This window comes from Castor canadensis, chromosome 5, assembly GCF_047511655.1.
Source record: "Castor canadensis chromosome 5, mCasCan1.hap1v2, whole genome shotgun sequence".
Lineage (NCBI taxonomy): Eukaryota > Metazoa > Chordata > Mammalia > Rodentia > Castoridae > Castor > Castor canadensis.
This window is the reverse complement of record NC_133390.1, coordinates 138,718,177-138,733,795: the sequence shown is the minus strand read 5'-3', so window position 1 is coordinate 138,733,795 and position 15,619 is coordinate 138,718,177. Positions and strand designations below refer to the sequence as shown.

General features: G+C 36.9%; 1 protein-coding gene across 2 annotated transcripts in view; it reads left to right on the top strand.

The window, feature by feature from the left end:
- Positions 1-15,021, top strand: part of Sec23b (SEC23 homolog B, COPII coat complex component) — a 44,757-nt gene extending 29,736 nt beyond the window's left edge. For both annotated transcript variants that reach the window (XM_020154179.2, XM_020154176.2), the window contains exons 15-20: positions 41-118; positions 1,923-2,084; positions 4,574-4,660; positions 5,879-6,034; positions 6,546-6,611; positions 14,552-15,021. In XM_020154179.2, the coding sequence (XP_020009768.1) occupies positions 41-118; positions 1,923-2,084; positions 4,574-4,660; positions 5,879-6,034; positions 6,546-6,611; positions 14,552-14,641 (639 nt within the window). In that variant the 3' untranslated portion in view covers positions 14,642-15,021. The remainder of the gene's footprint in view (positions 1-40; positions 119-1,922; positions 2,085-4,573; positions 4,661-5,878; positions 6,035-6,545; positions 6,612-14,551) is intronic.
- Positions 15,022-15,619: the final 598 nt, after the last annotated feature.

Genomic DNA, 15,619 nt, shown 5'->3' with positions numbered 1-15,619 from the left:
TACTAACTTAGAATTTTTCTTTTTTTTGTACTTTCAATAGTGTCAGAAGTTTGGACAGTATAACAAAGAAGATCCCACTTCTTTTAGGTTATCAGATTCCTTTTCTCTGTATCCTCAGGTAAGAAATAATATATTTTTTAAATAACCATAGAAGAATAAGTTGTGATAGAAATAAATTTCTCTCTGTTCTTGGGATAAAGTGAAGACTTTTTGTTTTGAGACTCAGGTTACAGGTGACAAAGGTTTTTCCACCTTTTCTGAATCTCATCCTAATCTATAAATTAAGAAATGTGGGTGGCAGGTTCAATTTTACAAGCTGAGGACAGTCAAGTATTAAATATCTAGTGCTGTGTCAGGCACTCATACAGCACTTTGTTAATGTCAACCCATGGATAGCAGGGTCTTGGGACTTCTAGGTGCTTGTGCTTGAGCAGTTGAGACCATCTAAGTGGTATGGGAAGAGCCCTGGACTGGCCTGTCAGATATGAACTCCAGTCTGACCCTGCTAATGCTGATACTAGGTGAGATCCCAAACTCTGTAAGCCTTGCTTTCCTCATCTTTAGAAGGGAGTAGCTGGCCGGGAGAAGTGGTTTGCAGTCCCTTAAAAGCCATAAAATCTTTGATTTCAATGCCCCCCCCCCCACAAGAAAAATGCAAGTGTGTAAACCAGATGGACTTGGTGCTGCACACACCACCCATCCCCTGGATCCCACCTGATCCCCCGCCCCCCAGGCCCCCAAGGAGATGGCTTCTAAGATTCCTTCTGTCAGGGTATTCTATGTAGAGGTCAAGAACCTGGTCTCTGTAGCCAGATGACCTAGATTAAAGTCCAGCTCTGCCACTCAAAAGTCAAGTGATCTTGGGTAAGTTGCTTACCCCACTTGTGCCTCAGTTTTCTTGCCTATAAACTAGGAGAACCTACCATATGGACTTACCAGGAGTAAATAATTGTCCATAAGTACATAGCATATTTTAGATGTCAGCCATGATTATTATTTAATACTATGATATATTATTTGGAGTTCTGAGATGCTTATACTTCTCAAGGCAGCTCATTTTCATGTTCAGATAACTCTATGAAGTGAGCTGAAACTCTACCCCAGCCCCTCTAATCCTTAGGGTAAAGAATATACCTCTCCAGTGTCATCTGTTGTCCTTTTCTCCCCTATACTTACCTTCACTTCAAACTGTCAGCCTGTGTCCTAATCTCTTGTCTGCTGTTCCTATGTATGAAGTACCTGGAGTCTCCTTCTGTCTCAGTGCTCTGGCCTTTCAGAGTGTATTCTCAGACCTCATAGCTCTGGAAAGTCTCTTGCTGGCTCCCAACCCAGTAGGGCTTTTTTATACCGTGGTTCATAACTCAAAGCCCCAAGTGTGCTTTTCTCTATTAGACTTAATTTCTTTGAGAATAGGAATGTTCTCTCCACAGCCCAACCCAGGGACTCTGGAAATTAATGTTTCTTTGCATTTGTCCTTTCATATGGAGCTTTAACATATCTGGGGATTTTTTTTTTTTTTATGCCTTAAAAATTGCTTTGTGTGTGTGTGTGTGTGTGTGTGTGGTTTGAACTCAGGGCCTTAAAATTGTTTGCCATTGTGGTAATAAAACACAACATAGTATTTACCATCTTAACTTTTTTAAGTGTGTAGTTACATAGTGTTAAGTACATTCACATTGTTGTGCAGTAAATCTCTAGAAATTTGCAGCTCTGAAATTCTATACCACTGAACAACAGTGCCCCATTTCCTTCTTCTACCAGCTGCTGGTGCCACCCTCTACCTGCTGTCTGTATGAATCCAGAGGCCTTTGTCTTAGCATCTGGGTTTTACACTCATTCAGGGACCTAAAGTGGGTCTACCTTCTGGGTATCCAAGGTTACAGCTAGATGTGTTTTGTCTTTTTTTTCCTTTGTAAATGCAGTTCATGTTCCACCTTAGAAGATCTCCATTTCTTCAAGTGTTTAACAACAGTCCTGATGAGTCATCCTATTATCGACACCACTTTGCCCGGCAGGACCTGACCCAATCCCTCATCATGATCCAGCCCATTCTCTACTCTTACTCTTTTCATGGGCCACCAGAGGTAAGATTGGATGTGTATGCTTTTGTGAGAATCAGAATCATTTAATATCTAGTTTTTTTCCTACCATATTTTCTCCCAGAGCAGAACTGTTAGAAAAGAACACTTTGAATTTTCATAGTAATTTAACATTATTTCTGAATATTAAAAAAAAAATCCATAGGAAAAATCAAGTGTACAGGGGCTCTCCAACTCACAGGGAGAAAAGAAAAAAAAATCCATAGGAGAACAGCAAAGGAAATGGTCAACACACTGAAGAGACAGCCCAAAGAGTGGGAGAAAGTCTTTGCCAACGTTGCCAGAATTAAAAGGAAGCTCAAAATACCAAACTCCCAAAGAATCATTGACCCAGTGTAGAAATGTGCAAATGAGCTGAATAGAAATTTTTCAAAGGAAGAATTACAAATAGCAAAAAAAACTCGTGAAGAAATGCTCAACATCCCTGGCCGTAAAGGAGATGCAAATCAAAACCATGTTAAGATTCAACCTCACTTCTGTTAAAATGGCTATCATCAAGAACATGAACAACCACAAATGTTGGCAAGGATGTGGGGAAATGGAACCCTTATACCCTGTTGGTGGGAATGTAAATTAGTGCAATCACTATGAAAAGCAGTAGGGAGGTTCCTCAAAAACCTAAAAATAGAACTACCATATGATCCAGCAATATCACTTGTGGGTATATATCTAAAGAAATATAAGTCAGGATATAATAAAGACACTTGCACATCCATGTTTTTTACAGTATTATTCACAATAGCCAAGCTTTAGAAATAGTCTAGATGTCCTGTACCTGATGAATAGATTAGAAAAATGTGGTATATATACCCAACGGAATATTATTTAGCCATAAAGAAGAGTGAAATTTTGTCGTTTGCAGGTGAATGGATGGAACTGGAGAACAGCATGTTAAGTGAAGTCAACCAGGTTCAAAAAGGCAAAGGTCACATGTTTTCTCCATATCTGGACGATAGACCCAAATACAAATACAAGCATTATCATATATACAAATATATACAGAACATGTTTCCAATAGTGGGACTATTAGAGAAGACTAGGGTAGGAGGGAAAGAAGAGAATGGTAGAGAGTGAATAACACTGAAATACGTTGCATGTGTGTAGGAATAGGACACAATGAAACACTGAAAACTATTGAACAATAGGGGGTAGGAGGAGAAAGGTAAGAAAGAATAATAGAGGGGGTTAGACTGTTTGAAGTACAATACTATTTATAGGTAAAATAGCAAGGCAAACAGCACTGAACAATGAAGAGACACTTAAACAGTAAAGGACAAGAATATGAAACAGGTCATGTTAAGGGGAGGGGAGGGTACTAGTGAGAGGAGGAGGGTAAATGAAGAGGTAAAGGAGGGTGAATATGGCTGATACATTTTCTACACATGAATGAGTATGGAACATTGAAACTTGTCAAAGTCATTTAAGAAGGGGGAGGGGGAAGAGAGAATAATGGAGGGGATGAATCAAACTGGATTACATTGTATACATATATGGAAATGTCACAATAACCCCCCCCCACCCCATACAACTATTACATACTAATAAAAACTTTTAAAAGATCCATAGGAAAAAGAAGTCATAAAAAAGTATTCTTTGTGAAAGGTAGGATTAAGTGTAAAAAACTTTTTTCCATTGAGTTCATATACTTTGAGCAGTAATTTCAAGTCTAGTAGAAATACTCCTAGATAGAGAAAAGACTGTGTCAAGAAATAGAAAATGAACTACTGTAATAGAAAATTAGATAACAATCCAAATAGCCAATAGAAAGAAAATGTTACCTAAGAAATAGTCACATAATTTATGTAGCATAATAAAATACATAAGTCCTTATACAGAAATACTGCATAAATCAAAATAGAAACTTTTTTGAAAGAGCTTATTTTACTTTATTGAATACAGTGATTCCTGATTTGCAGATAAAGCCAATTATCTTTTAAACTAGAGAGGGAAGGAAAACTTTTCTAAATTATATTTTTAGAAGCCTGCAAAAATAATCAAATGGAAAAAAATAAAATATCAATATTTGTTGTGCTGTGGTACAAATTTTCTTAAATGAGTAGAAGTAATTTTATTATTGAAATAAAAATAATATATTTTGTAGTAAACTTTGACAATTTAAGTGTTATTTTTCAGACAGGTACCCATTCATTCTACGTACAGGTTTGAGAGAAAAATTAGCTCAATATTATATTTCTAGCACAAAACTGAATATGTTCATTATTATGTCTAGTTCCTAGAACACAAGATATTATTCTTTGCAATTGATGAGCAAATATTTGAAGCCTGTTTGTTCTATGCAGTTGAGACTTAGAACCATTGGGGAGCAGAATGTGGGAATGCGTAAAGAGTGGGAGCCCAAGGCAGAAATCATTTGGGAATAACCTCTTTGCTGTTCTCTGGAGCCCTCGATGTGGGCTGGAGTGGTTACCACATGGAGAGTAATAAAGACCGACACTTTGTCCCTTTTTCTTTAGCCTGTGCTCTTGGACAGCAGCAGCATTCTGGCGGACAGAATTTTGCTGATGGATACTTTCTTCCAAATTGTCATTTATCTTGGTGAGGTAAGAGATATATTAGTTTCTTTCCTGTTGTTTTATTAATATTAATAATTAAATTTTTATGCATTTGAAACCAGAATTTGAGCTTAGGAAGCCCACAGTTACTATAATGAGTGTAGTGTCTTTTTTTCTAGCAAATAAAAATTTTTAATTCCCTGGAGAATTTATATATATTTTTTTAAGTTTAATTGTATTTGCTGTTAGTAAATCTCAGATGGTTCTTTAAAATCACTATAATTTATTACTTTCAGAGGTAAATTGTTAGGCAAGATCAGTTTATTCTTTCCCAGTAAACTTTTTGCATACATTACTGTTCTTTCAGAGTTATAGGAGTTGGGTTTGGGGCCAGTTAGGTTTCAATGAAAGAACCTGGCACAGGGAACGTTACATAGAGTCTATGGATTCTTAGGTTGGCTGTGGGTGGTTTCCAGGGGAGAGTTTATTTCTCTGTCAAAGATGTTCATGCCCTAAGAAAGGGACCTGGCTCCTCTAAATTATTATATCTTTATGGGGGGGGAAATTTCTTTAGTCAATATATTCAGCCTTTTCTCCCATTGTAAGTTCTTTAGCTTTACTAAATTGCTTTGGTGTCTTCAAGTCTGAACATTAGAAGTGATTTCAAATATCCTGAAAAGATATAAACTGTGTTTCAGAATTCCCTTAACTGAGAAAGTATTTTCTAATACTAGTAGGTATTTTATAACTTGAAGCTTTTTTCAGTATATTGTCAGCTACTCTGCTAGCTACTTGCCTATTGATGATAGTCTTTCAGTGATGGTCCTAGACCAAGGGCTGTTGGTGACCAGCTAGCTGCTCTTTCCAATGTTGTAGTTTTATTTGGCTTCAGCTCACCCCTCACATTTTTTGACTATAGCCCCCAATCCTGTTTGTTCATACATTTATTCAGCATCTTTTGTGTGCAGATGAGGGCTTCTAAAGAAGACAATGACATTGTTTTTGCTCACCAAAAGCCCTTAGTTTGCTGGTTGTGGGAGCTCTTATCAGTCATGCAGGTGCCCTAGGACACCCTTTTTGCCTGCTCCTGCTTCTCCTAGTCAGCTCTGTTTCATCCCCTTGCAAACTTCTCATTTTGGATGTAAGACTTCCTCACTGGAGGAAGTGAGGAAGTGGGTGGTGTGATGGTGGAAGAATGTCAGAAGCATCAATAAAGGCTGCCATCAGTGCTTCATCAACAGTTTGGATTGGTTTGTTTTGGTATAGACCATAGCCCAGTGGCAGAAAGCTGGATACCAGGACATGCCTGAGTATGAAAACTTCAAGCACCTTCTGCAGGCACCACTAGATGATGCTCAAGAAATTCTGCAAGCACGCTTTCCGATGCCTCGTTACATCAACACAGAGCATGGTGGCAGTCAAGTGAGTGAGCTGAGTTTTAACATTCTGTTTATTTCATCTTTTTTTTCTCCCTTTTTTTTTTTTTTTTTTTGTGGTACTGGGGCTTGCTTTCGACACACAGGTGCTCTACTGCTTGGCAATGCTTCCAGCTCTGATGATCTATTTTTATGGCTATAAATCCAAACATGGTGGTTACTATTATGTGTTGTGATAAATTGACAGGCGGGTAGGGTAATCTTCCATCTATGACTTCTTTTTTTGTTTTGCCATTCTGGGTATTGGATTCCCAGAGCTTATTAGGTAAGAGCTCTACCACTGAGCCACATCCTCAGCCCAACTTTTTAAATGAATATGCTTACATAAAAGTATAGATTCCCAGTGTTTCAGGATCTTTCACTAGTAGAGAGCTGGCTTAAGCTAAAAAAAGTAGTAAAAAGTTTCTAATCTAACCAAAGAAATGGTGTAAACATTTATCTTACTTGTTTCTACGAATATAATTTTTAACCTTAAACCTTTTTCTTTTTTTTGTAAGGCTCGATTCCTTTTGTCCAAAGTGAACCCATCTCAGACACACAATAACTTGTATGCTTGGGGACAGGTAAGAAATTGTCAGGTATTTGGGAAAGGAGCTAGGCTGGTTTTGTTTTGTTTGTTTTCTTTTAAAAAAAAAAATTACTTTTAGTATCGTATGAGTTGGGACCCTTTTGGTCCAGAGACAGAATAACTTAGGTATTTCTGAGGTAGGGTGGGGAAAATGTTGAATAGCAGAGTTGCAGTGGAAATGAGGATATTGCCTGTGTAGATTCCCTTCCACAACACGCAATATAAAATGTATTGGCTAGGAACAGATCTCTGCACTGTGACCTCTATTCTATTCTCCTTATACCCATGGCCACATGACCCCAAGTTCACTCCTTCCTACTTCCTCTCTCCCACAGGGTGACTCCTGCTCACCACTGGTTCTGCCTTGTCTTTACTTTTCATCCCAGTTCCTCCTTTATCTGATTAATTATTCCCAGCATTTGTCTCTCTCTGGGATGACATTACTCTGTTTTCCTGAACATTTTTAAAACTAAACTTGTTTTTTGAGATAATTATAAATTTACATGCAACTGTAAGAAATAATGCAAGGAGATTCCTTATAACCTCTACAGTAATTCAGTACTACAACCAGGATATTGTCATTGATACAGTCAAGATACACGTTTCCATCACTAAAGAAATCCCATATTGCCTTTTTATAGTCATCACTTACTTCCCTTGTGGCTCCACGCTATCCTTAACATCTGCAACTGCTAATCTGCTCCCCATTTCTACAATTTTGACATCCAGAATGGTAGATACATGAAGTCACACAGTAGGTAATCTTTTGAAATTGACTTTTTTCCTTCAGCATAATTATCTAGAGGTTCATCCAGCTGAAAAATATATTGCTTTTAACCTCAAAATAAGCTGTATTAAATGATATTTTTACTACAGAGACTCTAAAGGCACTCTGGTTTGTTTGTTTATTTATTTATTTATTTATTTGGTAGGACTGAGGTTCTGTATTCAGGGCTTCACACTTGCAAAGCAGGTGCTCTACAATTTGAACCACACCTCCACTCCACTTTGCTCTGATTATTTTGGAGATGGGGCCTTGCAAATTATTTGCCCTGCTGGCTGTGAACTGTGATCCCTCTGATCTCAGCTTCCTAAGTAGCTAGGATTACAGATGAGAGCCATGGTGCCTGGCCTTTTTCCAAAAATTTTTGTAGCTTTGTGTTTACATTTCAGCCTATGATCCATTTTGAGTTAATTTATTTATAACATGTGAATCTTAGATTGGGATTTATTCTTTTGCATATGGATGTTCCAATTGCTCTACTACTATTTATTAAAAAGGATATCTTTCTTGAATTGCTTTATGTACTTGTTAAAAATTAGTAGTGTGTGTGTGAGTGAATCCATTTATGAGTTTTCTGTTTTATGTTATTGATCTATGTTTCCATCCCTCTGCCAATTGCATAGTCTTGATTACTGTAACTGTATAGTAAGTCTTATAATCATTTCCTCCCACCCTATTATTCCTTTTTAAAATTTTCTTTTCTAGTTCTTTTGCTTTTCCATATTAATTTTGAAAAAGCTTGTTTATAAATCTTTAAAAAGTCATCTTGCTGAAATTTTGATAACACTTAAGTTAAACCTGCATATCAGTTTGAGGAGAATTGACATCCTTATTCTGTTGAACCTTCCAGTCTGTGAACTTGGTACATATGTACGTCTTTGCATGTACTGAATCTCTTCTGATTTCTTTTATTAATAGTGTATATTTTCACCTTTTGAGTGATTGTGAATAGTGTTTTGTTGTTATTTTCATTTTCTAAATGTTCATTGGTAGTACATAGAAATATAATTTTTTTTGTATGTTTACCTTGTATTCTTTGACCTTCCTCACTTATTACTTCTAATTGTTTTTTGGTAGATTTCTTGAGATTTTTTACTTTCAGATGAAAATCATGTCATTTGAAAGGAGGGACAGTTTTATTTCTTTCCTTCAGTCTGAATTTTTTATATTTCCTTGTCTTACTGTGCTGGTGAGAACTTCTAGCAGTAGGTTATATTTGTCTGGTCCCCAGTCTTAGGGGGAAAGTGTTTTTCCTGTCACTGTTAAGTAAAATGGTGTTTTTGTTTTTTTTTTTAATAGAGCTCTTTATCAAGTTGAGGAAGGTCTCTCTTGTTGCTATTTTTTTCTGAAAAAATTTTTTGTCATGAATGACTACTGAATATTATCATGTATTTTTCTATGTATCCACTAGCATAATCATGTGATTCTTCTTCTTTAGCCCTTTAATATGGTGGGTTGTATTGATTTTTTTGAATATTGAACCAACCATATATCCCTGAAATGAACTTCATTTGGCCGTAGTGTATAATTCTTTTTATATATTGCTAAATTCTGTCTGATAATATTTTGATGAGGATTTTTACACCTGTATTTATGAGGACTATTGTTTATAGTTTCCTTTTTATTCTGTTGTCTTTGGTTTAGTATCAGGATTAATAGTAGCTCCACACAATGAATTTGGAAGTGTTGCCTATTATTTTCTGTGTGTGATTGTGTAGAATTGTAGATAATTGTTAAGACATTTAGTAGAATTCTCCAGTAAAGCCATGTGAACATGGATATTTCTTTTTAGACAGGTTTTAGGTTATAGTAATTAAATTTCCTTAATAGTTTATAGGGTTGTTCAGTTACCTATTTCCTGTTGGTTGAGTTGTGACAGTAAGAAATTGATCCATTTTACTTCAGCTAGTAAACTTATTTGTATAAAGTTGTTGTTACTCCCTTACCCTTTAGATGTCCTTAGACTCTAATAATATCCCTGTTTCATTCTTTATATTGGTAAATTCATTCTTCTCTTTTCCCTTTTTAGTCTTTCTAGAGATTTTGCAATTTTGTCGATCTTCTCAAAGTACTACCTCTTCATTTCCTTGACTTTTCTTCATTGTCTTTTCATTTTCAGTTTCATAGATTTATGCTCTAGTTGTTACTTGCTTCTTTCTGTTTGCTTTAGGTTTGTTTCACTCTTCTAGATTCATGAGGAAGGAGTTTAGATTATTAGGTTGAGATTCTTTCCTCTTTTCTAATGCGTTTAGTATTGCCTCTTGCTTAGCACACCCAGAAGTTTTGGTGTGTATTGCTTAGTTTCCAAGTATTTAAAGATTTTCTTGTTTTCTCTCCGTTACTTATTTCCGTTTTGATTCCATTTTGGTTGGAGAACATGCTTTGTATGATTTCAGTTGTCTTAAATTTGTTGAGATTTGTTTTCTGTCTCAGGTTATGGTCTGTCTTGGTTTTCACTCCACGGTCATTTGGGAAAAATGTGAATTCTGTAGCTGTTGGGTAGTGTTCTGTAAATACCAACTTGATCCTGTTAGTTGGTGGTGGTGTTGAGTTCTTATTTTTCCAAACCAATTTTCTGTCTAGTTCTACCTTTTTTTTGAGTGGGAGTGTTGAGGTTTCCAGCTCTTCTGGATATGTCTATTACTATTTTCAGTTCTGTCAGTTTTTTATTCACATATTTTATAGCTCTTCTTTGGTGTATTCACATTTAAGATTGCTATGTCTTTTTTGTGTATTGACCCCTTTATCACTATATAATGTCCCTCTCTGTCTCTAATGTCTTTGCACTGATGTCTACTTTATCTATATTAATAAAACCACTTCTTTAGTTTGCATTTTACAGTTATGTGTTGATTATTGATGATATGTTCTGAGAAGTGCATCATTAGGTGATTTCATGTTGTCTTACAGTAAACTTTTTTTTTTGATCAGTAGGAGTATACTCTAAAATAGATAAAAAATAGTCTAGTAAATACTATAGTCATTTGTTGTCAAGTAAAACATAATCATTTGTTATCAAGTATTATATATTATATCTAATTGTATGTGCTGTAACATGGCTGGTGGTGCAGTACGTTTGTTTATACCACTATCACCACAACACATTGTGCTTTACCATCATGATGGCTACAATACTAGGGGACCAGTAATTTAAATACTGTCTTTCATTGACTAAAATGTTATGTGGCTCATCTGTTTCAATCCTGTTTAGATTTCAACCTGTTATTATATTTGAAGTGAATTTGTTGTAGGCAGCATATAGTTGGGTGGTTTTTTTGTTTTGTTTCTGTCAGTGCTGGGGATCCAACACTGGGTTTCATGTATGCTAGGCAAGTTCTGTATCACTGAGCGTCTTGGTCATGATGGGGTGGTTTTTTTTGTTGTTTTGGAGGTACTGGGGTTTGAACTCAGGACCTCATGACTCATGCTCTCTACATAGGAGTACTAATACTTGAGCCACTCCTTCAGCCCTTTTTGTGTTGGGTATTTTTGAGATAGAGTCTCTTTGAACTCTTTGCCCTGACTGGCTTCAAACCTGATCTCTGCCTTCTGATTAGCTAGGATTATAGGCATGAGCCACTGGTGCCTGGCTTGGTCATGTTTTTTAATGTACTTACTGCTAAGCTCTCTTAATTGGTATATTTAGATCATTTGTATTTTTGTAATTATTGATAGATTAGGGCTTAAGTCTGCTACTTCATTTTTCATTTTCTGTCTGTTTTGGTTTTTCTCATTCCATTTCAAATTGTTTGTAGTGGCTTTTGTTTGCTTGTTTGTTTGGCTGCTTTTTGTTTGTTTGTTTTTGAGACAGGGTCTCCCTATATTGCCCAGGTTGGCCTCAAACTTGAAATCCTCCTGCCTCAACCTCCCAAGTGCTAGGATTACAAGCATGTGTCACTATGCACAGCTCTTTATAGTGTTTTCGAATGTATCTTGTTTTAATGGTTGTTCCTAGTTGCCCTAAGTATTACATTATAAATGCATAACCTATCACAGTCTACTGGTTTCATCTTTCTATCAGTTCAAATGAAGAATAGAAATCTTACCTTCCCCCATTTGTAGTACTTTTGTTTTTTTAATGTGCTGGGGATAGAGTCAAGGGCCTTTAGCATGCCAGGCAAGTGCTCTACCACTGAGCCCAGCCCCAGTTGTGTAAAATATTTCCTTTATGCATCAGGCAGTGTTAATACAATTTTTGTTCAACCATCAAACATAACTTATTAACCATAAGGGGGAAAAGAAAATCAAATCTATTGTATTTATCTACAGTTTTGCTTTTATTGTTTCCTTTTCTGTTTAGAGACTTCTCTACCATTCTTTTAGAATATGCCTGTTGGTAATAGATTTTTAGTTTTTCTTCATTGGAGAATGTTTTGCTATCCTCTCTTGGTCTGAAAAATATATTTTCTGGTGTAGAATTCTGACCGACAGCTCATTTCTTTAAACGTTTGAAAAATATTGTGCCACTTCCTCAGGCTTCCATGGTTTCTGCTGAGAAATTTATTGTCATTTCATTACTTTTTCCTTGTGGTTAAAGTATCGTTTTACTCTTCTGCTTTCAATATTTCTTCTTTGTTGATAGTTTTTAAAGGTGTAGTTATGCTGGGCATGATGGCTCACACCTGGTAGCTGGTAATCCCAGCTACGTAGGTGGCAGAGGTTGGGAGGATTGTGGTTTGAGGCAAAAAGCTGTTGAGATCCCTGTTACAATTAGTAGACTGGGCATGGTGGTCTTCGCATGTCATTCCAGCTACGTGGAGGCCATAGGTAGGAGGATTGTAGTCTGAGGTCAGCCTGAGCAAAAATGCCAGACCTACCTAAAAAATAACAAAAGTAAAAAAAGGCTGAGGGCTTGGCTCAAGTGACAGAACTGTCTAGCAAGTGTGAAGCCCTGAGTTCAAACCCTAGTAGTACTCCTCCTCCTCTTCCCCTCAGAAAAGTTTAATTACAATGTGTCTTGACTTGGATTTCTGTGGGCTTACCCTGTTTTGGTTTGCTCAGGTTCTTGATTCTGTAGGTTTCTATCTCTTGCCAAAATTGGTAAGTTTTCAGCCATTATTTCTTTAAATACTTTTTTAGCTGGTCTCATTTTCCTTTCTTTCCTGAATTTCAGTGATACAAACGTTAGGTCATTTGTAGCACCAAGGTCTCTGAAGCCCTGTTCTTTTTTCTTCTATTTTCTTTCTATTCAGTTGGGTAATTTCTGTTACCTTACTTTCAGTTTAGAATCCTTTCTTTGTCACCTTTCTTCAATGAACCTCTCCACTGAGCTTTTTATTCTTGCATTTTTCAGTTCTAAAATTTCCAATTTTTTTAATCTCTTCTCTGAGATTGTTTTCTTTACTGAGGCTTTCCCTTTTTTCTTTCATTTATTTCAAACTTATTTATAGATGCTCTCTGATGTACTGTTACCATGGCTCTTTTAAAATCTTTACCAGTTAATTCTAAAATTGTTTTCAACTCAGTATAATCACCTGTTGATTTTCTTTTTGAATTGAGTTTGAATTCTTGGTTCTTGATATGACAGTGATTTTTTTTATTGAAACTTGAACACTTTAGTATTTATGTGAAACTTTGGGTTTTATTTAAGCCTGCTGCTTTAGCTGACTTTCTGTGACACTACTCTGTTCAGGAGTGTATTGTTTTTGTTCCTGCCAGATAGAAGTGGAAGTCCAAATTTTTCACTGAGGGGAGAGGCTGGTGATTCCTTGTTAATGCTCAGTGGTCATGGGAGTTGAAGCTCCCTAGGTAGTTTCTCGTAATGCCACTGTAGAGATAGCCTTTTTACTCTTGGGTGATGGTGAAAGTCCTGACTCTCCACTAGGCCTCCTGGTACTAACCCTTTGGGGAGGAGGAGGGACATCTTATTGCTAGATAGAAGTGGAAGTCTAGGGTCCTTTGATGGTCCCTCTGACACTGGTGGTATAGAGGGATTTCTTATTGGCTGTCAGGGATGAAATTTCCTGGTCCACACTCAACCTTCTCTGACACATCCTGGTGGCACTGTCAGGATGCCCATTACTGCCTTGTTATGGTGGAAGTCTTAGGTGCCCACTTGGCCTTGCTGGTATGAGTAGGGCAGGGGCACCACTTTTTTTTGTCATCTTTGGCTGGAGTACAGTATAATCACTATACTACCATTTTCCTGTCTTGTTAGGGTACTCTGTTCCTTTGCTTAGAAACAGTAGGCCCTTTTGTATTTATTTATTTCTTTATTTTAGTCTATGCTCAATGACAGTTTGCCAGGTTCTTTGGCTGCACATTTGGGGTATATGAAACAAAAAGAAAATCCAACGAATTGATCATTGTTTCGTTTCTTACTTCCCTAGTTTTTCTGATGCCTTTTCTCCATTTTTCTAAGTCTTGTGTTTTGTTTCTACATGTTCATGGCTTTTAGTTGTACTTGGTGAGAGGAATAGAGAAAAGTACATCATCTACTCTTTCCCAGAACTGGAATTTCTCTTAGAACATTTTGATCATGATTACATTTTTGTAATTATAACAGAATAGTTTTATTACACAAAATTTGAATACATGTAAAAGAATAAGAATTAAAATTACCATAGCCACTACTTGCAGTTACTTTCTAGGTAATATAAACTGTATATGTCGTATATGTTTGTATGTTTATTATTTACAAATTGAGATCCCACTATAAATTGAGGTTTCCATCCAGTGCTTTTCCTCAGAACATTAATTAAATCGTAAGCATTTTCTGATATTACAAATACTCATCTGTCAGTGGAGCTACTCATTCATTCAGCTATGACAACTCCATTCTCAAGCACTTCAGAACCGGGACAGGAGGCTGGCAGAATGGTGGGCCATATAGGTGGAGGACATGTGGGCCTCAGGCTGGTGGAGAGCTCAGTTCCATATGAGTCCTCAGCACTGTGGGAAGTGGGTAAAGTAGAAACACACATGCTCAAACCATGTCTACAGTGGGCAGGGGTAGCCTGGTCTTAGTGGATTAGGAAAGGGTTTAGTGAGAGAAGTAGGCATTAGTTAAAAGTAGTTAGGTAAACAGGATGGGTAATGGGGAGCAGAGGTGACATCTATAAATGTTCTAAAGCAGAACGATACTTAACAGCTCATGAATTATCACCAGCTCTTAAGGTCTCTGCCAATAAGCCTGTATTATTAAATTTCAGGAAACTGGAGCACCCATCCTAACTGACGACGTCAGCCTACAGGTGTTCATGGATCATTTGAAGAAGCTGGCTGTCTCCAGTGCATCTTAAGCTGAGGATGTAACCAGGACATTGAAGAAAATACTGTCAGATCATGCTCACAATTTTCTCATAAACGCTTAATAACATTCCTTTCACTTTCCTGGCAGATTTTAATAAATAATCAAAGGAAGTTTTGTATGTAAGGCTTTAGTTTGTAATTTATTTTTATTCCTTATCTGTGTCCCTTTTCCTGCATTTGAAATTGTAAGGTCATAAACCTTTTGGTACTTATACATGTTTGTTTGCTTTTTGTATCCTAACCTTTTAAGGTCTATATAAAATCAGAGGCAATGTATTTTGGAGGTTTAAATCTAAGTCTTAATAATCATATAGGAAATAAGTCTGGATGAGGAAAGCACAGGCCTAAAATAAAGCTAATAGAAATTTTATCTCTTGAAGTCTCTCTGAGTGTGTGTTGTTTAAGTGACTCTCTCGAGATATTTCTTGAGGGTGTCACCTTTCCGGAACACAGCAGTGAGGCTTAATATTGTTACAGGACGTCTCATGGTTGTGTTTGTGGCTCTATGACATACACGGCCAGTTATCAGAAAAAGAAGCAAAGAGGGCTGCATGTGGTGGCTCCTGTTTGTAGTCCCAGCTGCTTGGGAAGTAAAGATAAGAAGATCATTGTTCTCAAGGCCAGCATGAATAAAAAGTTAGGGCAACCCATCTCAGTAAGTCAGGAATGGGGGAAGGAGGGAAGGAAAATAAGTAAGGAATGGTGGTGTACATCTGTGATCCTAGCCATGTTGGAGGCTATAGATTTGGGGTCTGAGGCCAGCCCCAGGTAAAAACTCGAGACCCTATCTGAAAAAAAAGACAAGCAAAAAAGGGCTGTGGCTGTGATTGAAGTGGTAGAATGTCTGCCTAGCAAACACAAGGCTCTTGAGTTCAAATCTCAGTCCCACTAAAGAAAAATACAAACCAAGCAGAGAGCTGATCAAATAGCACAAGCAAGTCAATGCCCCGACCCAGCTCTGAAGCCAG